The sequence below is a fragment of the Choloepus didactylus genome, chromosome 9, assembly GCF_015220235.1.
Source record: "Choloepus didactylus isolate mChoDid1 chromosome 9, mChoDid1.pri, whole genome shotgun sequence".
Lineage (NCBI taxonomy): Eukaryota > Metazoa > Chordata > Mammalia > Pilosa > Megalonychidae > Choloepus > Choloepus didactylus.
In genome coordinates this window covers 57,198,004-57,222,571 of record NC_051315.1, presented here as the reverse complement: position 1 = coordinate 57,222,571, position 24,568 = coordinate 57,198,004, and the positions used below count along the sequence as shown (strand labels likewise).

The window sequence follows — 24,568 nt, the reverse complement described above, 5'->3', positions numbered from 1 at the left end:
TGCACAGTTGGTACAGAGGCCGAGGACATCACGAAGTTCACAGACTCTCCTACCTTTTGTTCGCATCTTCACTGTGTTGGATGGCACCTGTCCTCACGGGCTGCTCTCATTCCCAGCCTCATGTCCTCATGTGACAGTGCCCCAAAGAGGAAGGGGGTGGGATGGGAGCAAAGGAGACTTTTTGTGTGGTTCTTTTATTCAGGAGGAAAATTTCTCCCAAAGAGTGGGCTCAGTATCCCCTAGGTTTCATAGGCCGGGACTAGGGCAGACCCTCAGACCATCTACTGGTGAACAGGGACAAACCACCATGATCGACTTAGACCAATAGTATTATTCCTCTGAGGCCTGGCAGACAAAATTGGGATTCTGCTGGAGAAGAAGAAGGGGATTGATGTTGGTAGGCAACTAACAGTGTGTGTTACCAAGACTAATGTTATCGATAACCTACTGTGTTGTAAGTTTCCTATTTTATAGCTGGGAAACTGTTACTCAAAGGAGTCGAGTAAATTAGAAGGGAGTGTAATAGGGACCTGCACTTAGGCCCATTGAATTCCGAAGTCCCTCTTCAGAGTGGAAATGCAACTTCTTTGTACTCACTGTGTCCTCCCCTTGCTGCTTCTACTCCTCTCTTAGTATCAGGGATCATTGGTAGCAGAATCACTAGAAATGATCAGGACCCCATGATATGCCTGTGAACTGGGACCACATGATCACATCAAGTGCATCACTATTTGACCTCTTGATAGTTATATTCACATTCATGGTGCGATGTGATGTCACTATTGTAATAGAAAACCACTCATAGGAGTAAAAGTGGCATTATTTCAAGAAGGAAACCGGTCCAGTGAGTGTTGGCATCCTCTGTCCTTGGTCTTACCACATCCTGACTTGGCCCCCGAGCTCTGGGCTCTGCTCCTTTCCCACGGTTGGGCTGAGTTCTGCGCATGGCACAGGTGCCCAAAGGTGTGGCGTCCACCTGGAGGACTGGAGGCGTCCCCTCTGCCTCCCCTGAGTGGGTGCTGCACCAAGCTCTCTCCTGCCACATTTGCAGGGGCTCCCAGCGGGCGGGAGAGGACAGCCTCCCCCTTTCCCCTCAGGCTTGGCTCTTGGTGCCCAGAGGTCTGAAGATATCCTGACTAGGCAAGTCTCCTAGAAAGTAAAAAGTTTCTCCTATTTAATTTAAAAACAAAACAAACAGAAAATCTGGCAGATGAAGGTTGGGTTTAATTATACATTAAAAAAAATTTGAGAAACATCGATTTGGTTAACAAAGCTACAGTACTTTGCGGATGTATGTGGTAAGCGGATAAGCATTATAAGCAGCAGGAAAGAATACTGGAAGCCTATTGGCTTCCACATACAGGGCGAGTGTTAGCCTGGAATGGGCTTCATTGCTATTCATCATGTATCTTGGGGAAAGAGAGATTTTGATTAGAGAGTGATATGATCAGAATTGCATGTTAGGAAGATTAATCTGGATGGGATAAGGAGGATGAATTGCTGTTAGAAGCGGCTTGCCTTTGTTTCTGTAGCCAATAAAACCATTACTTTTCCTGTCTCTATTTTCTTTTTCACCATGAAAATCAAGAGGAAGGGGCATCTGGGAGTGAGCAGCAGAGGATGAAGCCTTTAGTTCTGCATGTTGTACATTAGGCACACTTGCATATCCCTATCTTATTATTTAGGTATTGTAATAGTCACTTTATTTAAATTAATATATTTCCCCTGCTATCTCTCACTAGAAGGTGAGGATTGTGTGTGTCTTAATCAAAACTCTGCAAGCCCCATGGTGTCTCAACCCACACTGTGCTCACACTGTCCTGTTATACCCTGTGCTTAACTGAAAACAAGCAGGTATGCTACCACTGAAATGCATTCTGGTTTAAAAACAATATAAAGAGATCTAACTACATTATTTAAAAATTTTCTTTCATATTTACTGCTATTTTATACACAGTATTATCTAGTTTGCATAACTTAAATAGTAATCCTATATAATGTAAAATATGCCTCTTTACTCATCCAATATTGGTGATGCAACATTTTAAGGAAACTCACAGGACTCAGGAAGGCTGAGTGCTGCCAGCTCTAAAACTGATCCTGGGTGTGTATGTCGAAGTACATTTCCATTTTGTCAGCAAGTCTTGAGAGTCTCTTATGAGGAAAAAAAAAAAAAACTTGGCATCAAACCAAATTATGGAGAGATTGTTTTTGATTATGTAAATATGTCATTTAGGATTATTCAGAGAACCTCAAACTAGTTTGTCTATGTTGAGTAGTCACAACTTGATCTTTACTCAGGTAAGAGCTTAGGACTTGTGGGATAGAAACCTCATATTCCAGTTTGCATTTCCTTTTCAATAAAGAAAAGTACTTTGAGTATTCCTGAGGAGACTAGATGCTAAGTAGCTAACTCCTCTGTGAAGGATTGTAGATTTTATTCAGACCCTCAATAACTTGCTATGTGTTCTTTGACAAGTCATTTAATCTTTTTTATTCCTTCCTTCTTTTTAGTTTCAATATCCATTAAACCATCATATTTCCTTAAGAATTTGTCTAATCCTTTCCATTTCCAGAGTTTTTATTCAAGTGCAGGCTCTGTTGATTTTACACCCTGGGTTATGGGTGTAGTCTGCCCTGCTTCCAGTCTTTTTCCTTTCCTGAACACCTCGTGTGATTATTTTTCCAAAGTTTCTTTTGCTCCAGAGAAGGAGTGGTAGTAGTCCTGGTTGCCAATTGAACTGGCTATAAATTCCCTTACCTGATATACTCTTCTGTGGTTGGGCTTCTCAGTGCTTCCCAGCCTTTTTACATCATGGTCTGGGGAAAAGAGGCTGCTTGTGGCGAGAAACTACCAAGGGCCCCTGAAGCTGTGGGGGCTCTTGCTGCCAACCCTTTGGAGGTCTGAAGAGACTTGTATCTCTTGTAATCCATTTTGTTTGCAATTTAGGAAGCTCTGAACTATTAGACTTTGGTTCCATTACTATCTAACCAAATGTTGAATTGACCTGAGACATTTTTTTCTTGCATAATCCATGTTCTTTTTCATAGATAATAGTAGATGCTGAAGAAGTTTGAGGCTGGTCAAGCATAACCTCATTTCCAGATTATAAGGAAACCAAATTTCAGACCAAATTTTGTCACTCATTAGCAAGCAAGCTCCCAAACAGTTCTTACAATTTGTTCTATAGGCTCAAGGAGATCCCTGTTCTCTGTTCTTGTAGGTGATTGAAAAATTAACTCAAGGAAGACATGCCAGGATTCCATATGCAATTTTCTTTTGCTTCTCTACTTGGCTTCAAGAATCCATCTAGACATAAAACTGGTTAGGGATTTAACCTATACTAAGGGCTTGGCTGGATCCTTTCATTCTATTCATGCAAGAATGGAGAGTAGATCAAATATTTTAGTGAGTATCTTTGTGCTTAATACCTTTATTTTTCACCACTGAAAGCCCTTTTCTAACATGTGTCACGCATGTTAACAGGTCACATTTTCCCTAATAATAACCCTGTAACTTGGGTACGGATAATAGAAATACTTCTGGCAGTTGCCTCTGTCTTCCTTGGTCAAATGCTACCAGAACCCCCCATCATTGGGCATTCTTGGTTAGAGTGTCACCTGACCCAACTGGGTTGTGGTATCACAAACACAATATCACATTGTATGTGCTGAAATATTTTAGTTAAATTTTAGACTTCATAACAGAGTTGGCAGGCTAGTGGCTTGCAGACTGTCAGGCTGGCAGGATTGCTTTATTTTGTCTTTCCAGTTTTTGTTTTTGTGTTTTTTTTTTTTTTAATGAAATTTGTTGCCAAAAGTGTGTGTGGGGTGTGATTTTATATAAATATTGAGCTCTATTGCTCTATGACAGCTCTCTTTTCGAGCTGAGTAGCAAAAGCCTCTTTTAGACCAGGGTGGGAGGGCATGGAACATGGGCTCTGGTCTCAAACAGCCCAGCACTCCCTAATGCACTGCTCCTTATCATTGAGGTTGTGCTGTTGATTTTCAGGACGCTCTTTCCTCCTTTATATTCCTGACTGGACCCTGTAAGCATTTGAATTTTGACCCTTGCTGCTGTCAGACAGTTTTTCTTCTTGGTTCAACACTTGTGCTTCTTTGCTCTTGCTGTTTCTTTGTCTAGCATATCCTTTCTTGTTAGGCTTGTTATTTGAAATCTTAACCTCATCTTCAAGGCCAGGTCCAAGGCCCACTTTGGATAGAAAGTCTTTCATGACTATTAATTATGTCCTAGCCCCTCTGCTTTCATGACTATTAATTATGTCATAGCCCCTCTGCTTCTGCACAGATGGCATAGCGTTTGATTTTACATGTTGTTCTATTGTTTATTATTTTGTGCTTTCTTTCTCTTTGAGGTCAGGAAAAGACCTTTCTCACATTTTGGTCTACTAAAATGTGAGTGCTTATCCCCTCAGCCCAGTTGTCTAATTGTAAAGAACATTTATACATGGTGTAAAGAAGTGGGATATTATTATAAATATGAAAGTAATATACAAATAGGTCTAACCAAGAATCCTGCTGAGAAAACCAAGGCCTGGAGAGGTTGAATACCTAGCTGAAGTCACACAGTTGGGGAATAGCTTAGTCTTCCACTTAACCAATGTAGTACCTGGCCCTTGCCAGTTAAGGTGTGATAGATTCTGGTGGATCCACTCACTCTATAAATCAGATGATAATTCCTTAGAGCCCTGCAGATCCTCCTCAAGGTTTGGCATGCACGTATTAAAAGAAGACAATTACCAAAGATACTTAAATCATACATAACAAATTGGCAAAGGTGATTGATGCACAGTGGAACTAACCACACCTTCCACAGAGAGGCTGTGGGAAAGCCCCAAGGCACCAAGAATCAGAATGCGTGAGATGTGTCCATGCTTACTAAGGATGTGCAGTGTCCTTTCCCAGTGGCCCTATCCTTATGGGAGGGTATGCTGGAGCTGGATGAGAAAGCATCATGTGCAAGGCAAGAATGGTGAGGGCAAGACTCATGATGTTTTCAGGGAATTCAAAGTAGTTTGGTAGGGCTGGAGCTCAGGGCCTGAATTTGGGAGAAGCGGTGGGTGAGGCGGGAGAGGATTTGTGTCAGATTTGTGTGTTATGCTGAGGGATTTTGATTTTCTCCTGAGGGAGTAGGGATCCTTGGAAGACTTGTAAAGAGGGGTCAGGTCTGTGACACAGAAAGGTCTAGTTGCTGGTGCGTGAATCTGGGGAAAGCAGGGAGGTGGTGAGTTTGGAAGCTGCCCCAGGAAGTTTGGCAAGAAGTCATGGTGGCTGCAGCTGAAGTAGTGGTGTGGGGAAGGAGGGCAGGGGATGGATTTAAAATGTGTTAGAGCCTTTTATTTACAAGGATGACAGCATTCTTTCTGGTTTTAGGTGCAATTATTCCTGGAGGCAGGAAGACGGACTGGGTTAACTTTATGTGTTGCCTTTGATTCCGTGTTGCCAGTGAAATGTTCCTGGTTTCTGGTCCAAGTGTACCTGGCTCTGTTCCCTTTAGTTCTATAGATGTACCCCTTAGGAAACAAGGACAGCTTTTCACGGTTCACATTCCGCCACCTTGCTCTCACTGTCACTTGTAAGCTGTCTCAACAAATATACCAGTTTTCCTACTTAGACAAGCACACTATGTACTTTGGTCAAAATACTGTGTTTCTCAGTGCATTTAAATCTTTCTGTATATGCATTAGCTACACAGAGGAGCAAATCATACATTCTGTAGTCATAAGGGTGAATAGATGTTAGGATTGGTGTTTTCTGCTTCTGGAATTTTCGTTCTGAGCTTTAAAGACATTTAACCATCTGGTTATGATTTTCAAGTGAGTGTTCTAAGTGGAGGCTATGAATAAATGTGTGAATTCTGAAGGATATATAGAGGGTGTTGCCAAAAACAAATTGCTACTATACACCCTTCTTAGCTGATTTTGCAGCTTTTAAAAATATCTAATGTAAGCAGGTAGTATGTATAAGGAATTGAAAAAGTATCTAATGTTAACTATGGATTATATCTTTCAGGAAGAGATTTAAGGGTGTAGGGTTGTTTCAACTGCATTTCAAAGAGTCTGTTCTTTCTAAAAGGAGCTTTTACCTATATCCTGAATTTTTTTAAAATTGATATACATGTATTTAATATTATTTAAAAATTATTTTAATAAAATATGGGATGTTGGATTCATTGTTGAATATTTTTTTCAGAAATCCATATTATGTTGAAATTAGAATTTTTAAAAGTTTTGTCAGATTGCCTTTCCCTTTAGCCAAATATGGTAAATGTTTACGAATGATTCAATTTTCTAACTTTTCTGAAAGAGAATGAATTTTATCTTACCCCACCCACAGAAGCCTAATTCATTGGTTCCAGAGATTTCTCTTCACAAGGCTTCAGTTTCTGACCACAATATAAGAGTTCAAAGAGTTTTAGAGTTGTACACATATATGCATATTAAATTATATAGCAGTTTTCAAAACATACTTTTGTTCAGCCGTTTTGACTTGAGAGTAGCAGTTGGAACAAAGGCTCCATTTGTCAATTTTTATTACTTTTACCTGTGGTTGAAACCCTGTTGGGAGTTGAGTAAATTTAAATGTAAATAAAATGAAACAGCCAACATATTCAACTCAGGGGACCAGTTACAAATTTAATAGGCCTAAAGCAAATGCTAATACATTTTGACCTTGGTTTGTATTTGAAGTTGTTCTTTAGTAATTGCTGTCATCCAGACAATCAACAAAGGCGACCAGCAAAGAATTATATGAGAGCAGTTTGTAGGGGCACACACTGTGTAGTATGCTACGTGTTTTGAGGTGTTGACAACTCGTTTTTGTTACTATCTACTTGCTTACCTCAGAGCTGTTAGGTCTATACCAGTCCCGAGTGGTTGGAGCTCTTATTAATTTTATCCTTTATGTAAAAATGTAAGCAGAAGTGCATTCACTAATAATCACTGGACATTGCTTTCTCTACTGTAACATACAAAGATACATTTTTGCTTCACATATTTACAGTGTACAGTATGCCTAATTATCTCATCTTCTCACAAAAAGAGCTTCTATTGTGTAATAGGTGTTAAGAAGAGTATCATTTAATTCTACAAACTATCCCATCTGTACTTATGAAAATTATCCAGAAAGCAAACATTGAAAAAAAATAGCCTTTGCTGACTGAACTTCTCCTTTGTGTTGATTGCTACACGTGGACAGAGCTGGACACGTTGGTTTTATGAACCTGGGTTTGTGGATTTGCCCTTATGATTTTTGGCTAAAGTATTAGAGATATTTAGGGAACAACATGTGAAATGTGGAAGATGGATGTTACTCATCCTTTATTAAAACAAACAACAAGCATACACCTCCCAAACCTTGACCACTTGGAATTAAAGAGGCTGGAAAAGAAACATTTAAAAACAAAACAAACATAAAAAGAAACTACACCACAAAGTGTTGCTGCCTTTACTGCCTCCGATGGTATTCTTGTAAATGATTTTCTAAAATGAATCTTAGCTAAGAGCTCAGTTCTTTTATATTTAGGGCTTTGGTAGCATAACAAGTTTTTGCTGCTCTGTCAAATACATTTAAATATAAAGGGCAGGTATTGAAACCCTTTAAGATTGGTTATGATTTTCAGTACTTTTTTAGTTGAAAATCCCTATTGTTTTGTCTGCTGAGCTTTTGGTCTGGTGGGCTTGCTGACCCTTACCCGTGATGGTGTTCTCGAAAGTGTAAGGGATGGCAGATTCAGGGCCACCAGGGGTGTACCTGAGGGAGCTTCACGAACATGTTTGGAACAACTGTCACCACTGGAAGGCTCACCAGGAAGAGAGATGTTCAAAAAGTCAGAATTTGTAAGTGATGATGTCTTACATTAAAAAGTATGAATTGTTTTGTTTTGTTTTCCTTTTAGATTTTGGGGTAAGTGCATTCTTAGCAACAGGGGGTGATGTCACCCGGAATAAAGTAAGAAAAACTTTTGTTGGCACCCCGTGTTGGATGGCCCCTGAAGTCATGGAACAGGTAAAAAACAAAACAAAACAAAACAAAAAAACAAACAACCATGTTTTGGTTGATATAGTATAGTAGTTCATATCATTAATATACTAACATTTCATTCAAATCAAATCATTCTTATAAAATTCATCATGTAACTAAAATTTAATTCCTGATTGCTAGAATTTGGCAACCTAGTGTGAAAGTTGTGAATAAAATAGTATAGACTTCTGACTCAGTATGGTCTTGGTGATCAGTAACATGCTTGCTGTATAATTGTGTTTTTTTCTGGTTCCGGTCTTAGGTGAGAGGCTATGACTTCAAGGCTGACATGTGGAGTTTTGGAATAACTGCCATTGAATTAGCAACAGGAGCAGCGCCTTATCACAAATATCCTCCCATGAAAGTAATTATTATTGGAAATAATATATCGGATTTGAAATATGACTTAAAGGAATCTGTTCCATAATTCTCTTAAATATAGTCTTTTTTTTTTTTTCTTAGACATGAGGAGAATTAATGGAGAAATACAGACAAGTTAAATGTCTGATTTTCTCTGTGGACAGAGTAGAACAAAAGCAGTACATTTCCCAGCTTTGACACTTTTTTTACATTCTTAACGCAGACCTAATGCAGAATGTGATCAGATTGGTTGATGGAGGTTGATAGCTGTGACAAAAGCTGGTCATTACTCTTTTTGATAGCAGAACACAGCCACTTCTCCCAAGAAAATCTAAAAATAGATTATAGTAATAACATCTTTGCAGGTGGATTTCCCAAATTTTCAGTTTTTTTTTTTAACTGTTTTATGGTCTATGACATTTTTATCCCTGCTCTTAAAGAGTGTTATGTTGATGACTCATTTGATGTAATTGAGCCACAGTGTTTTCAGGAAATGTTTTAGATACTATTTTTCATTCTTTTAACTGACCTACATCATTGTTTCTTTTAGTGCTGAGATAGTGATACCAGGGCTGATTTATCCAACTGCATTTTGTTTTGAGGCTGAAATAGTTGAGTGGAAATTATGAAGATATTTTAGAAAGATAAGGTCCAGGGTTTTCATTGTTTCCTAGGCAAATATTTGTAAAAATGCAGGAGTATTAAAAAACATCTGCAGCTAAAGTTAAATAGTTTTACTAATTAGAAAAAGTAATACTTTCTTATTGTAGAAAATTTAGAAGTACAGATAAGCATAAAGAAGAAAATCATCATCCATAATCCCATCAACCATGAAAATCCCCATTAGGATTTTAGTGTAATTCACTTCATTGTTTCTCTGTATACATGTATATATATTTTTTAACATACACACACACACACACACACACACACACACACACACACCTACACCTATTTTTGGTAGCTGAAAAGGTCAATTTGAAATGTGAGCAATTGAAGCGATTTTTCAGAGAAAAAGCATTGAAGCAACTCTGATGACTTTTTCTTCCATCCGTTTTTTTTCCTGGATTGTTGTTATTCCTTGTTTCCTTTCTTTCCCCTGTCCTTAGTGTTTTGCACCTGAATTCAAAGTCATAATTGCCAATCCCAGCCTGAAGTTCTTCAGAGTTCATAGTTTTCCAATTTTTTTCTGTTTGCTATTATCCCTTACTGACAATAAACTGTCACTTTAATCCTTCATCCATTCACACATCGTAAAATGTTTGAAAAGAGTTTTGGCATGTATAGTATTTGCATAAATTAGGGAGGATTTATGCTTTCCAGGAGATTTATTCACTTCATAGGTCAATAGTTTGTTACAAATTCTACCTTTTTTTTAAAGCACATAATTTTGATGTTAGTGTGAAAGAGTAAATTTTTTACCTTTTTGATTTGAAGCTGGTATCTTGATTTTGTCCCCCTCTAAAGCAGCATGGCCGTTCATTATGGTCATTAGCAACTCAGTTTTGTGCTGGCAGTCTCAATTTAGTGTGTTTCCTCATTAAAAAAAAAAAGAAAGAAAGAAAGAAGGAAGGAAATCATGTTACTCCCTGGGAGGTTGTGGGTTTATTTTTAGGGTGGGTAATGTGTTACAGGAGCCCCTAGTACAGGAGGTTCCTGACTTAGGAATGATCTGTTCACGTGAGTGTTTGCTGTTGCTCTCCCCGTCTGCCCCCCCCCCGCCCCCAGAGTCCCAGCCTTTTCTGTGCCAGGAAGCGCTGTCCTGGGCCTTTTGGGAGATTTCATTCTTAACACATAGAGCAGATTTTGTAAAATCGTGTCAGTGGAATAACAAAAAGGTTCAAGTGTACGTGAACAGATTGGCAAAGGGAAATGAATACTTTTAGGATGCAATTTCTAGAAAGTTAAAATTATGGGAAAGTTTGTACCTAATCAGGGATGCTCTTTGGTAATTTGGTGAAAAATTAAAAACTCAATTGTAGCAACCGCTATACTGAAACTCTGTCTTCATATTTGTTTCTGCTGCAGGTGTTAATGTTGACTTTGCAAAATGATCCGCCCACTTTAGAAACAGGAGTAGAGGATAAGGAAATGATGAAAAAGTATGGCAAGTCCTTTAGAAAATTACTTTCACTGTGTCTTCAGAAAGATCCTTCCAAAAGGTATGTCAAACTTAGTGGATGTGCTAATGACCTGGTTCGAGTCACAACAGAGCTTTGTTTGTGGATAGGCAAAGGCTGTGTGAGAACGGCTAAGGGGTATTTCTAGTCTCCTGGGAAACCTTGCTTTGGCTCCCAGATTTCCGACCTGTTAGTGGTCAAAGGGGGAAAAATGTGAGTGGAGGATGAGGGGGAGGAAGAGGAAAATGTTTGGTGTTAATAGGATTCTCTGTGCTTGTTAGATGTGGACTCTGTCATCACGGGAAGTGAAGTAAAACAGAAATCAGAAGAAATTGGCAGTGCCACATTCAGAAGCTGAGCTAATATTCTGCACTGTGTAGGTTGAGCTGACCTCTCAGGATTTGAATATCCTGTTAGCTCCAGTCTGAACCAGGCTGAGCTATTGAATTTTGCATGAGCTTCCTTTTAGTTGCTGAACAAGTTGTTTGTGCTGTTTAAAAGATTATCAGTAAAGACCATTAAAGAGATTTTTACATTAGAAAGATTAATCATATAAACAGAAGCAACTGCCTTTAAATTAACTTTAATGTTTCCTGTTTATTCTTGTGTTATTGGCCTACACACTGTAGTATGTCTGTTTTCAGAGTTTGTTTCTCCCCTCTTAATGGCTGTGACCTTGGGTAGTGGTAGTGAAACCCAGTATCGTTATCACCCACTTCAAAGGGAATGTGAATGGTGTGAACCACACTCAGGCCTTGCCTAGGTGAATTCCCTTTCTTGGCTTGGTTGTGTGTGGCCCTGTCCTAACATACTATGAACATAGACCCGGAGAACTGAGAAATTGTCTGTCCTAATCCATCTCCAGGGATCCAGTGTGATACTTACATATTAAAACTTAATGCCTGACTTTTCTTCTTAACCTTTGTTTTTTCAAAGAAGTACCCTGCTTTTAGAAGTCATAACTTTATTCTCATCCTTAAGTCTTTATGAAAGTTAAGCCCTTTACAAAGATAAAACAACAATAACAAAACAGTAGCCTACTATTTATGTAGACTACTCTCTAGATTAAACACTTCCCATTATTTTACCATTCTTTGTAGCTGCTCACTTAATTCCTTTAAATTTTCCTGAATTTGCCTTTATTCTTTCCCATGCCAGATACCTTTAGAGCCAAGTCTGAAGACTGGTTGCTGTTAAGCAGCAGTCTTAAAAATAAATACTCTTGGAATTATTTATTTTAAGATGGATGATTATTTTGTCACACCTGTAGACTATTTCTGCTTAACCATCTCAGTTGTCATTTACATTTTATTTGTAAGGCTTATTTTCCCTCCAAAGTTATATTGATCTTTCATTGTGGTTATTTTTACCTGTTGGGCAAAAATGCTCTTAGAGTCTAATTTGTTCTCCACACCTGCTTGCCTTCCCCTTATGTTTGGTGTCTTCAAATGTAAAGTTTTTGACATCACCCAAAATTTTGAGCCTCCACACCTGAGAGAAGTACCTGTCTTCCCAGATTATTACTGGTCTTTGTGACTCTTGAACTAGTTGAGATCCCACCTAGTGGTTGTGATGTGTAAAGTCACACAATTCCAGCTTGTTAAGATGGTTCTGTAAGGCAGAAATGTTAGTGTGCTTAATGAAATAATAATATATATTTCTTCAGGATGTTTAAAATTTGGTCAAAAGAAATGAGATTGAAATACATTATATTTAAAGACCATATTGATTTCTTTATTATCTTGAGTAAGAATTCCTAGGTTTTATTTATAATATGAGCTTAAATATCAGATGCCTTCCACCCACCCAAAAAAAAAGTCCTTTAGAAAAGAAGCATATAACATATGTTCAAATCCTTGCAAAGTCTTTCCCTCAGAAAGCTCTCTTAGTTACATTATTTTGAGCTGTAAAAATACTAATAGTTTCAGGACTTCTTTTAGAAATTTTCTCTATAACCTAATCGTTTTCCCACTGTTGCACGAATGTCCTCTATAACGGACATTTATAGACTGTTAGTGATGCATAATCTTCCCAGGCAGCTCTTTCTTTTAAAGAAGACTTGAATGTTGAAGATGTATATAAAGAGACTGATAAAAAAAAAAAAAAGGCTCATGAAATGTGGGAATAGAAAACAGTCCTATTATTGAATTCTTCATTTAGAATGTGATTTTAAAATGTTTTCATAATTGGATTAATAAATAGGTAATTACTGCAATTCTTAAAAAAAAAAAAAACAGTACAGATTTTCAGTTCTCTCTCTTTGCTTATGGTATGCCCGGGTTGTTCATCTCCCTCTGTCCCTCCTCTACCTTTCTATACTTAGTTCAGATACTACATCTTCTTAGAGTTAGATACATTGGGTATGAGTCCTAGCTCTGCTTTATCATCATCTGCATGACTCTGTTTTCTTGTCTGTAAAATGGGACTAATAACACCTACTTCATAGGATTGTTATGAGGATGGCAGTAAAGTCGATAGCACAGTGCCTGATAGTTCCTGAGTACTCAGGAAATTGGGATTGCCGTTTATTATTTGCCTCTTTGCCTGTCCAAGTATGGTAATTGCAACTTTTAATTTTCCTACAGTTTTTTTGAAGATCTGTCTGTTGTAGCACTTGTCACACACTGTTACATTTAGTGGTTTACATACCCAACTTCCTTGTGAGTTGGTAAGTTTAATAGAAGGAGAACCTGTGCTGCCTATCTTTGCATCCACAGTGTCTTGTTGGTAGTATACACCCGTAGCCCTTTCTTGAACTTCTGAAGAGAGGATTTGGAGCTTGGCAGTTTGGAGGAGATTTGGGCCCACCAAGAAAACCATATTGGAAGGGGTTGAGGAGTGAATGGAAGATTTTTGATAATTTATGTTTATTTCCATTGTCTGCATGTATATCATCTCCTAGTAATCTGAAAGCAACTGACTGGTAACTGTGCCCTGCTGTTGCTGAGTACCTTTTTAGTGATGAATGAACAATATCATGAGGAAACGGTGACCTGGACAGATTCTCTCCTATGTGGGAGCCCCCAGGCTAGCTGAGAAAAGACAGGACTCTGCTTTCCACCCACCTTGAGACCTCTTGGAGCTTTCCTAATAAAAAAGAAGTGTGATGTTAGAACTGTTTGCCTCATCGAAGACCATGTTCTTTCTTTGGCATAGACAAAGAGTTGCGTATATTTGCAGAGCAGAACATCTTGCTGTTTCTTAAAAAAAAAAAAAAAAAAAAGAGCCTTAATCTTGTGGATTACATGCTTCATATGGATGGCAACTATAAAAAGAACCAGCATTTTCTTTGAGAAACAAGGAGGTGTATGTCACATAGATAGATTCATGAGAAATGAATAAGACTTGACTATCTTGGGTGGAGGGTGGAAGTGAGAAAAAAGAGCTCTGCCTGAGGTCAGTGAGCTGTTAGAATTTATTAATGTGCATTGTTAGAACTATTTAAACTGTATCGTATTCGTCCTGAGTCTTCTGAGAATTATTTTAAGTCTTGGTGGACTTTGGTTCATCCATATGTATTAACTGAATCCTTTAAGAGATTTCCTCCTGAGAATGTTGGTACTTGCAGACTACTGCACCATTTTTAAGAGTTTTAAATTGAGTCATCATTCAAAGCCTGGGCCTTTCTTTTGGTTGCTGGTAGGATTTTTGCATTTCTTGTAAAACAGTGTTTGCATTTATATTATATTGAATTGCTCTGTAATTGTTATCAGCCATGTAAGACATGACTATGCTTGCAGAGTTCTTTCTTCTGTTGTACTCAGTGAAAACGCAGTGGCATTGATGGAGCACATTGATCAGACCCGGGTTGTTGCTAGAGTATAAAACTCAAATTACCACCCACCCCAAACAAAGATCAGCCAGACAGCAGGCACCTCAGTTTCTCTCATATCTTCTATAACTTTCTTCCCTCCCTCATTTGCCTCATTCCTTCCAGTTCCCTTTTTCCATAAATCCTTACGTAGATAGTTTGACTTATGTAGGCTGCTACTCCAAGGCTATAGACACTTAAGCTAATTTGAGGAGGAAAAAGAACCAGTGACCTGCTGTTTAGTTATTCTATACAAGATAGGAATTAGTATTTAAGCCTATAAAAAAAGAATGTGGCTACTTTAAGCCACTTCTGATTTTTTATGTTATAGCTTTTTTGTATTTATTGATGAAGGCTGATAGGGGAGTGCAGAGAAAGGAGTTCTCTCTGCTGCATGCTTTTCCCTCTTTACGTTTATGGTTACCATAGAAATGACCTTGCTGGGAAAGGGAAAGTATTCTCCCAGCCCTGCACCGTAGGTTTGTCTGGCGTTTTCCCAGTTTTCTGTCTACATCAGCCCAATGCCGGGACGAGAAGACACTTTACCCTCAGTGGGCAGAATGAGGAGAGGGGTGCAGAAGAGAGAGGGAAGCATTTTGGCTCTCCACCTTAGCACCTCAGCTGTGCACAGAACTTCTTCCCCCTTCCTTTTTTTGCTATCATGAGTCTCATTTTCATTATGTCATTCTTCTCTCCCACTGTCTTGAACAGATGCTTAGGATTTGGTGCTAAATCTCATAGTCTCACTCCAGGAGTTGTGGTGCTGTGTCCATGTGGATAGCAGCATTGTTTTTACCCCCTATTTGATTATGGTATGAAATTGAGCTATAGTGGCATTTTGTTCTGTATTAGGCATCAGAAATATAAAAATGGAAACTATGTAGTCCCTGCTTTGGGAGGTCTTATAACCTAGCAGGGGGTCGGGTTGGGGGTGGGGGTAGGATTTAGGAATAGGTAATTACAGAATGGGAACATGGGTAGAGTGTAGTGTGAGCATGGAGTAGGGGGTCATGAATTCTCCTTGTGGGAGCTGGGGGAGGTATCTCTGAGGATGGGTGACATTTAAATTGGTTCTTGACTGATGAACAAGGGTATGCCAGTTGGTTACAGTGATTTTCGAAGTGAGAAAAGCATTGTGTGCTTTGTCGTGAAAGGGTGAAGAGATGGGCAAGAACATGGTTGTAGCTGGAGGAGAACATCCACGTGGGCTGTGATGGGGAATGGGGCTGGGGGAATCGGGATCTAGAACTTGTAGGGCATGCTGCAGGGCTTCGGCCTTCACCTCAGTCCACTGAAGACCGTCGCATTAGTAAGAAAGGGTTAGATTGGTACTTTTTCAGAAGCTAGCTTGGGAAGCAGTGTGAACGATGGATTGGAATGAGGAAGAGAGAAGTGGAAGAGGGACCAGTGGGAGGCTGTTTGTAATAATTGTATTGGCAAGAGGTGATGAGGTTTTAAACGAAACAGTAGCCTGAATTTCTGAAGCTTCTCTTTGCTTTTTAAAAGTTAAATCTAAATTTTGGATGCTTCTTGGGATTTTTAATTTTGTTTCATGTTGTAAGGCAACCAAACATGACAAATCTTGCTTCAGTCCATTTTACAGTGATTCTACCATGTGTTCTTTCGATAACTCTTCTCCTTCCACCCAAACACAGTTCAGTGGTGTTTGAATGATCTGTCTCTCCTCTTAGTCTAACAGCATACTCTTAGTCCTATCTGCTAGACTGTAAGTTGCTGAAGGAAGTCATTAAGTCTATGTTTACTGTAGTAGGCCTAACACTGAGCATAATGCCTGATAAATAGTAGGTGCTCAATAAATATTTATTGAAAGAATGAAAGGATAAATTTGGAGTAGCTCGAGGCCAAAAATACTACTGATGTTCAGTGGTAGCAGTAAACACTAAAATAACCACAATTAAGTTGTGCAAGATAGTAGCATCATTTGTGAGTTCTAGTGCCTGTTTAACAAGTTGCAAATACATGAATTTGAATGAGCTTACCAAGAGATATGGCACACAAAATGTAAAATGTGGCCCACCTGTTGTTTTGACCTTTATTTACTCAAAGTAACTGGCCGCTGTTTATTGCAGTGGATGTGGGGATTTGAGTTCTCTGTCAAGTAGCTGTGACCAGTGTTCACTTGAAAGCTGAGGAAAAGAGCAATAACAATTTAAATAGAAAATTTCTTTGCATAGGAATACAGCTTACGGCCTCTGCAGATTTATGCAGTTTGTACACTGATGCATTTAATGATGTTTCCTAATTCTTTTATATGCTTGAGTTTGCTTCCTGGAAACATTTTATTGGAGCTTCCTGGTTCCAGAGCAGTGGTTTCCAGTCTTTTTGTTTGTGAGGACTTCTTTTAAGGTTACACGTCCCTTCAACATAAATGGCATTTGTGCCTTTGGTAATCATTGCCAGAGAGAATACCTAATGATACTCAGTAATGCTTCCCTCCCCTGCTGTCAGTTCATAAATAATTATGAATTATGTAAAACATAGAGAAAAAGTGAAAGGATAGTACAGTGTTCACATGTATACCAACACTTAGATTCAACAATTAACATTTTGCCATGTTTGCTATATCTGTTTGTCTACATTTTAATTTGCTGAACTGTTTGTTAGTATTTCAGTTTGCAGCTCTGACAAATGAGGGTATTTTTGCTACCCACCCACAATACTTTACCACACTTCAGAAAATTGACAATAATTTCCTGAAGTTACCTAATATCTAGCATATAAGCATATCCCCGGTTATTTCCTAATGTCTTTTGTAGCTTCCTCCTCCGCATATATCCTTGACAGTATTCAGTTAAGGGTCATGTGCTATACTTGGTTTTATGTTTCTTGTCTCTCTTTTAATCTAGAACAGTCCCCTTACTTCCTCTCTTCTCCATGACACTGACTTTTTGAAGCGGTCAGGCCAGTTGTCTTACTGTCCTACATGCTAGTGTTATCCTATTTTTTCTGTGTGGCTGCTTTTCTAGAAGAAACTGTTCTTTATAGAAGAATGCCAGTTAATAAATGTAACAGGAATGATTGAAGTAGAAAATCAGTATTCTGTAACCCCCTAGTCAATGATTGTTTTAGGCAAAGACGCTGAAACCACGAGGAGAAAGGTTTATGGGAACTGGATAGTAACACGATGCCGAAGAATTGCCTAACAGAATACTTGCTAATTGAGATGATGGGACATATACTTTTACAACGAAGAGATTTAGGACCTGGGGACGAAGTGATTAAACTTTGCATCACTAGAAGTAGAGTAACCATAGGTGCTTCCTGTGTGCTGCAGTAAGAATTGCACAACATCATCTATGAAGTATTCTTGTAAAAAATGCCTGATTAAACCTGATCAAGCCTTTAGACCTAGCTTTCAGTTTACAGGAAATATAGGAGATGGAGAAACAATCTAAATGATACCATTGAGGGAACAATCAGGCAAATACAGTAATGATTTTAATTGAATTTGTATTTTATTAATCACCATCGCATTTACCTTCACTTGAAAAACAGTAGTGCATATACATTTGAGACAGGTTTATTCATTGGGCAGACAGCGCTCGTACACATGGGTTTGAGAACCTCCTGCACTAACAGCTGCTCCTAGGGATTCAAAGTGCACAGGAGAGTGTAGTTGCTTTGATAGGGTCATTTTGAAGTTTGTACTCTTTCTTAATAAATAGAGGAATTTAGCTCACAGGACTTTTCCTCCTGTCACCTTTTAGTGAATTCACTTAGTGAAGTGTAAGGATGAAGGATGGAAAATTGATCATGCCCCAAGCATTTCACATACAGGAGTTGTGTGTTTTGCAATAGAGATGTTTGGAAAGAACTGGAAAATTGGCACTATTTTATTTGCTGCCAGTTAATGATTAATTTAGTCTGTGGTTTTGTTATTCCTAAATTGGTCTTCCAGAAATACTCAAGGATTAAGTTGTTTCATCAAGGTGGTATATTTATTGAGTGGTCATTGTTTCAACTCTAATTTATTATTGATCTTTCAGGCCCACAGCAGCAGAACTTTTAAAATGCAAATTCTTCCAGAAAGCCAAGGTAACATGCTTAAAAACCCAAGTAAATCTGCTATTTTGAAATCACTGTGAATTTCTATGTATCATATTTGATTTTAAGCTCTTGGGATATTTGTTTTGCAGAACAGAGAATACCTGATTGAGAAGCTGCTTACAAGAACACCAGACATAGCCCAAAGAGCCAAAAAGGTAAGTGCCATTAGCTCACCCAACCCTGTAGGAGCCACTTCCTACAGGGAGCTGAAACCCATAGAAAAAGACGGAAAATATTTCCATTTGTATGTTATTTAGAGATGATCTGATTAGTGAATTACTCAGATATGTGCATTCTGCCTTTTATCTCAGCTGGTTATTAAGTCTTTGGGTACGGAAACAATGTGAAACTCAACTGATTTAATTTTTCCATTTATCAGGTTTGCTTAAGGGTCAGAGAAAAGGGGATGTGATGAGGTTTGAATATTGGAGAGTTAAAATATACTTGAATATTTTTCCTTTGGGTTTTGCAGAAGAGGAACCATCAGTTTTTAAACACAGTTTGAAATGACAAAAAATGAAAACAGTATTTTTTGTTTTTAAATGGTTATTTTGTTTAAATTGTTATTTTGTTTAAATTGTTTTAAATGGTTATTTTGAATATCCGTGGGTTATATGCCCTTTCCTCATAAAAGACATGTGCTGTGGTCACTTTTGTGTTCTACCTTCTGTTTATTAAATTACATTAATGATTACCTAAAAAAAACTTTCCACTCCAGGTTTTATATTTGTAAAATGTGTTTGTGAATGTTTTTATTTATTTACATCTTTATCTACGGATTTCGTTAGCGTGTGACATAACAAAAATTAACTCATATTTCGTTCTGGTTTAAATTCATTTTAAAATTATATTAGATATTTATAATTTCAGAATATTTATATGATCAATAGATTTAGAAAGGGAGGGTGAGGGGGAGTCATCCTTCCTATTCACAGTTAATATTTCAAATCTGAGCTTTTATTCTATGAATAAAAATGGCAAAAGAATGTGCATGAGGGCTTACATCTCATCATATCTAGGTGTAAGTAACTTTGAATGTCAACTTCCAGAGATTGCTTTTTAAAACCTTCCCTGTGAAATGCATTTAGCTTATGCGTTAGCGTCGTTTTAAACACATTTTAGAGTAGACTTCAAGGAATGAACCATTCTGTGCAGGTGTCTGAGCACCTGCCCAGGACCAGCAGGATTCTGTGGGCTGGACCGGGTGGTGTTCCTGAGCTGTGGGCCTGGGCGAGGCACAAGGGACTGGTTTGTTGACTGCAGGGACCTGAGCCAAGGTTGGTCTGATGGACGTCTCAGAGGAAGAGTGGCAAGTTGGGCAGACAGGCCGTCAAAGTGGCGCAGAGTGACAGCACAGAGAAGCCAAAGCTTAAGTTTGAAGCAACAGATTGGAAACTGGAAGTAGCTGATTTTCAGGGCTTCTAACAGAAGACTGAAGGAGGGGCCTTTTGATCTGATATATCAGTCAGGTTTGGAGAAGGCTGTTAGCCATTGTCTTGTATGGTACATGGCCCTGAAGAACATTTTTTTTTGTGTGGAGCCTATGCTTTTTCTGCTAGAAGTTTCGTCTGAGCCTATCCTGCAGCTATTCCTGAGAAGTGAATTTTTCAAGAGTGCTTTCTTTCTAGAGCTTGAGATTCACACCTTCAGCTCCTGGTTAAGTGGCCTACCAGATCTCAAATGCGGTGTTTCCAAAATGGTTTACTTGTCTTCCCAAACCTAATTTTCTTCCTGTACTATTTCTTTATGGGTTACTTAGCCTCAGATAGCCTCAGAACCCTGGAGTTGCATATAAGATCTTTCCTCCTCGTTTTCCCAGTCTAATCACTCAAGTCCTTTCCATGTTTCCCTCTGTAACATGGCACATGTCATTTCCGTCCTCTGTTATTAATTGAACAATGGCATATTTCTAATTTTCTTCATCCTTGCCTCTTTTCTATTCCTTCTTAGAAACTACTACAAGATTGACATTCTGATCATATCACTCACCTGCCTAAAAGTGGCTTCTAAAATTAAATCAAAATAACCACATTTTGAGAGATGTGATTTTTTCGCCATGTTTTCTGCCATTTTAGACTTAAACCTCAGGGTGTGTTTCGTCATCCATCCCTTCAGTTGGAAAATGGCCATGTCTCTCAGTCACACGGAGTAAAGGGAAAATATAAATTAATTCTTTAGACATCTTAAAGAAAAGGGAGTGGCCCATTGCAATGTTATCCTGGCTGCTCTAGCTTCATAAAGTTGACATTTTCCTTCCGTATTCCTCATTAAAAGTACAGGTTGATTATCAGCCCCATAACCCCCACCCCCCACCCCCCTTGCCCGTAAGATCTGTGATAGATACAGTGATTGGAAAAATGTTGATCATACTTCATTTTTTGTTTATAAATAAGTGCCCAAAGTGTTTGCTGACTGAATGAACCCATATGCTTAAGTGCACCAAGGAAAGGCCATTTGAAACTTTGACTCATTTGAAAGCCCCAGATGCTTGGCATAGACTTTCTCCTGGGATTCCTGTTAATAGCAAGCAACCTCTCTCCCTGCCTCTGGCTCATGATGTTGGTGATCAGTCATGCTGTTCCTTACTTAGAACTTCTCTTGGAGACTTAACTACCAGGAATTAAATGTTATTTTAATCACCATGTACAATGAAAACCTTTATTATAGGATGTACTCACTTGTCTTAATAGTCCCTAAGGGGGAATCTTTCGTGTTACTCAGTCTAGGACTTTTCTTTATTGGGGTCTCCTAGTTCAGTCTCTCTCTGGTTTCCATGATGCAGATTTGTTTCTCATGGGCTACTTGTTGATGTTGGTCCTTTGATTTTTGTCTTTTCAGTTTGTTGTTTTTTTAAATAGAAACAGTTCTTTGATATACTAGTGCTTAAATGACAACTGGGCCTCTTGGCAAAGCTCTCGGACATTTAGGCAACCACGTTGATTTGAAATGGGTTGTCATAAACTTTAAACCTATTCTCCTCCCTTATGATAACCAAAATTAAAGAGCTATTTTTCAATATATATTTTTTCCTTCATATGAATAATTTGCATATGTGAAAGAGGGAGGGGCTGGTAGTGCAGCTGCTCCTTAGAAAGCCCCGGGGAACCCACCCATGTTGTCCTTGGGCAGGAGGGAGGCAGACGCCTTCCGTAGTCCTCTTGGCCAGAATGTGACGTGTCAGTTGGGAGCCACGTAATTCCATGTGGGTAGGTGATCTCGTCTTCATCCAGATGAACTCCTCCAAATCAGGTGGCAAAAATGGAAACAGACCAGTATGGCTTGCCCTGGTGATTTAGTGATGTACAATAATATTATTGTCGTCGTTGTATGGTAATTGCAGAAATTGGAATTATTTGTTTTCTTCCTGGAGACAGTATTTTGTCTATTCTGGGTTCTTTTACTTATAGACAGTTTTGTTTAGGGATTATCTTGATTTTCTTTTGCTCTAATTTTTCTGTCTGTGAAGTGCAAATTCCACCTGACCCCAGGAATGTGGTGAAATTTAATGAGAGATTTGATGTTCCTGGATCATAAGACATTCTGTAAATTCTAAACAAGAATATGCTAATAATGACCCATAAAAATAGGGTTAAGAGACATTATAGATCTTCTTTTAAATGTTTCACTTATCCCTGTGCATGGGAGGAAAAGGTTTCTGAGCCATTCTTGCTTCACATGTGACTCTCTAGGGACCTGTCTCCAGCCATCTTTTGGGGTTTAAATCTTGACCATGTGGTGTTCTATCATTTACTCTCCTAGACTCACTGGTGGGGAACGGCTTAAATAGTTCTGTTAAAATTTAAAGCAGATATTTAGGGCTGTGTGCATTTTCTGTAGAAGCATCCAAGCATCAGAGTTGGCTGATGTCTAAACTTTGTTAGTGATATGAACCTTGAATCACTACATGTACACTCACATTCATATGCATTCAATGGCTTTCTAAAACCCAGCTATAGCAGAATGGGGGACAGAGGCAGGGGGTTAGTAGCTACACAAATATCTGCATGTTAGCTGCTCAGCCAAAAAGCATATTGTTCAGGGAAGGGATGAGTTAGGGAAATATTCATTTTGTTGTGGTTGCCTTTGTTTTCGTGGGAAGTAGAATTGCTGGAGGATTCTTGCTTGAATTCTCTTAATGATGAAATTGAGATGTTTGAAATGGTTGGTCATAACAGAAGAAAGAAAAGGGCTTTGTATCGCTGCTACATTTGGGGAAAATGGATGTGAATAGAAAAGACTGGGACTTTATTTGTGGGCTCCAAATTCCCTATATCAGGCTATAACATTGATTTAGTACTTAAAACCCTAAGTCATTGGCTGCATTTGAGCCTCACATGTGCTTAGGAATCAGTGGATAGGAATATTACAATTCAAATTTTTTTAATACTAAATATGTGTTGGTAGCATGTACTATCTTTTTAAACTTTTTCTTTTGAAATAATTTCAGACTTACAAACTATTACAAAAATAGTATGAAGAATTCCTGTGTACAGTCTCTCCTTTGAAATATTACAGGATAAGGTATAGATATGATATCTGTTACCTCCAAATACTTCAGTATATATTTCCTAAAAACAAGGACATTCTCTTGTAGAACCACAATACATTTATCAAAATCAGAATAATAAAATCGATACCATACTATTATGTAATTTGCATACCTTATTCAAATTTGCCAGTTTTCCCTCTGTTGATCTATGGCTGGTCTGGGATCCAATCCAAAATTATTTCTCTTTTACTCTCCCTTAATTTAAAAGTCTTTCTTTATCTTTCACAACCTTGACACTTTTTTAAAGAGTATGGGCCACTTATTTGAAGAATGTTCTTCACTTTGGATGTGTCTGACATTTCTTCACGATTAGGTTCAGTTTATGCATTTTTTTTCCTTTACTAGAATACCTCAGAAGTGATGCTCTTCTCAGTGTATCTTATTAGGAGTCATGTGATGCTGATTTGTTACCTTTACTGGTGATGTTAACTTTGATCACTTGGTTAAGATGGTACCTGCCAGCTTCATTATTTCAGGTCTTTTCTCTTAATAGGAGGAATTCATTCACATTACATACATTCATTATAGGAAACATTAAAAGGTAAAATGCATGTGCTTATGATACCCAGACATTAGTCTTTTTTGGAGGAAACATTTATGCTTTATGTTGTGATGGCTCTACATTAATAGGATATTAATGGTATGATTTCCCTGTGAGTTATAAGCAATTTTGCGTACATGGAACCCCTTGCTTGTGTGTAATGTTCAGGTTTAGGGAAGAAATGGGGCTAGTGCTGCGCCAAACCCTGCGATCGTGGATCTGAGTCCTTCATTGGGGGAACTCCTAATGTCTCTAAAGCTAATCTGTAAAATGGAGCCAACAGCACTTGCCTTGTGTGGCCATGAGGATCAGGGATGAGGTGTGCAGGATGCCTGGCTCTGTGTCTGACATGTGGTGGGTGCTCAATGAACAGCAGCTGTCATGATTAGCGTGTAAATAAGGAGAATGTGTATTGTCGCTGTGGAAGACTGGACACTTGAGAAGTATTTAGTGGAATAGGGAGTGAACGAAGAGTTCTGGTATTGGGGCAGGGTGGAAGGGGGGTTGTTGAAAAGATTGTTTGTTGCTGTCATTTTGGTTGGAATGGAGAAAGGCCCTTGGAGGCCTACAAAAAGAGGAAATGAATTATAATAGTTATTTCTTTGCCACAGCCCCTTTAGCAGTCTCCATGTTGACCTGATGATCCCATTTTGGTGTGGCAGAGGGCACAGCAAGGGCTTTTTCTCACTGTCACAAGTCTGCCACGTGATGGGTGTGTGTGTTTGTGAAAAGCCTAAGAATAGTGAGAATTAAATACATGCACAGTCAGTATTCTTCTACAGCTTTTGGGTCACTTTCACATATGCTTCATTTTTTTATTCCATACAATAATGCTTAACGATAAGGAAGGGCAGGTATTAATTATCATACTTTACAGATGTGGAACCTGAGGCCTGGAGAGGTGAAATGACTTGACCAAAGTCACAGGGCTAATAAGAGGCAAGAGTGAACCCCAATTCTTATTTCATATTCTGTGCTTTCTCCACTCAGTCATTCCTCAGAAGGAAGAGAAAGAGAAGTAAGAGGATAAGAAAGGAAGTATAGATGGAGAAGGTAGGCGGAGTTAAACGGTGAAA

At 38.6% G+C, this 24,568-nt stretch overlaps 1 protein-coding gene across 3 annotated transcripts in view; it reads left to right on the top strand.

Annotated features, from left to right (window-relative positions):
- The window catches only part of STK39 (serine/threonine kinase 39), a 382,860-nt gene that overhangs the window by 133,730 nt on the left and 224,562 nt on the right, over positions 1 to 24,568 (top strand). For all 3 annotated transcript variants that reach the window (XR_005218895.1, XM_037850139.1, XM_037850140.1), the window contains exons 6-10: positions 7,919 to 8,028; positions 8,306 to 8,407; positions 10,432 to 10,565; positions 18,342 to 18,390; positions 18,492 to 18,557. Coding sequence is in view for 2 of the 3 variants with exons in the window: in XM_037850139.1 (XP_037706067.1) it covers positions 7,919 to 8,028; positions 8,306 to 8,407; positions 10,432 to 10,565; positions 18,342 to 18,390; positions 18,492 to 18,557 (461 nt within the window). In the remaining variant the exon portion in view is untranslated. The remainder of the gene's footprint in view (positions 1 to 7,918; positions 8,029 to 8,305; positions 8,408 to 10,431; positions 10,566 to 18,341; positions 18,391 to 18,491; positions 18,558 to 24,568) is intronic.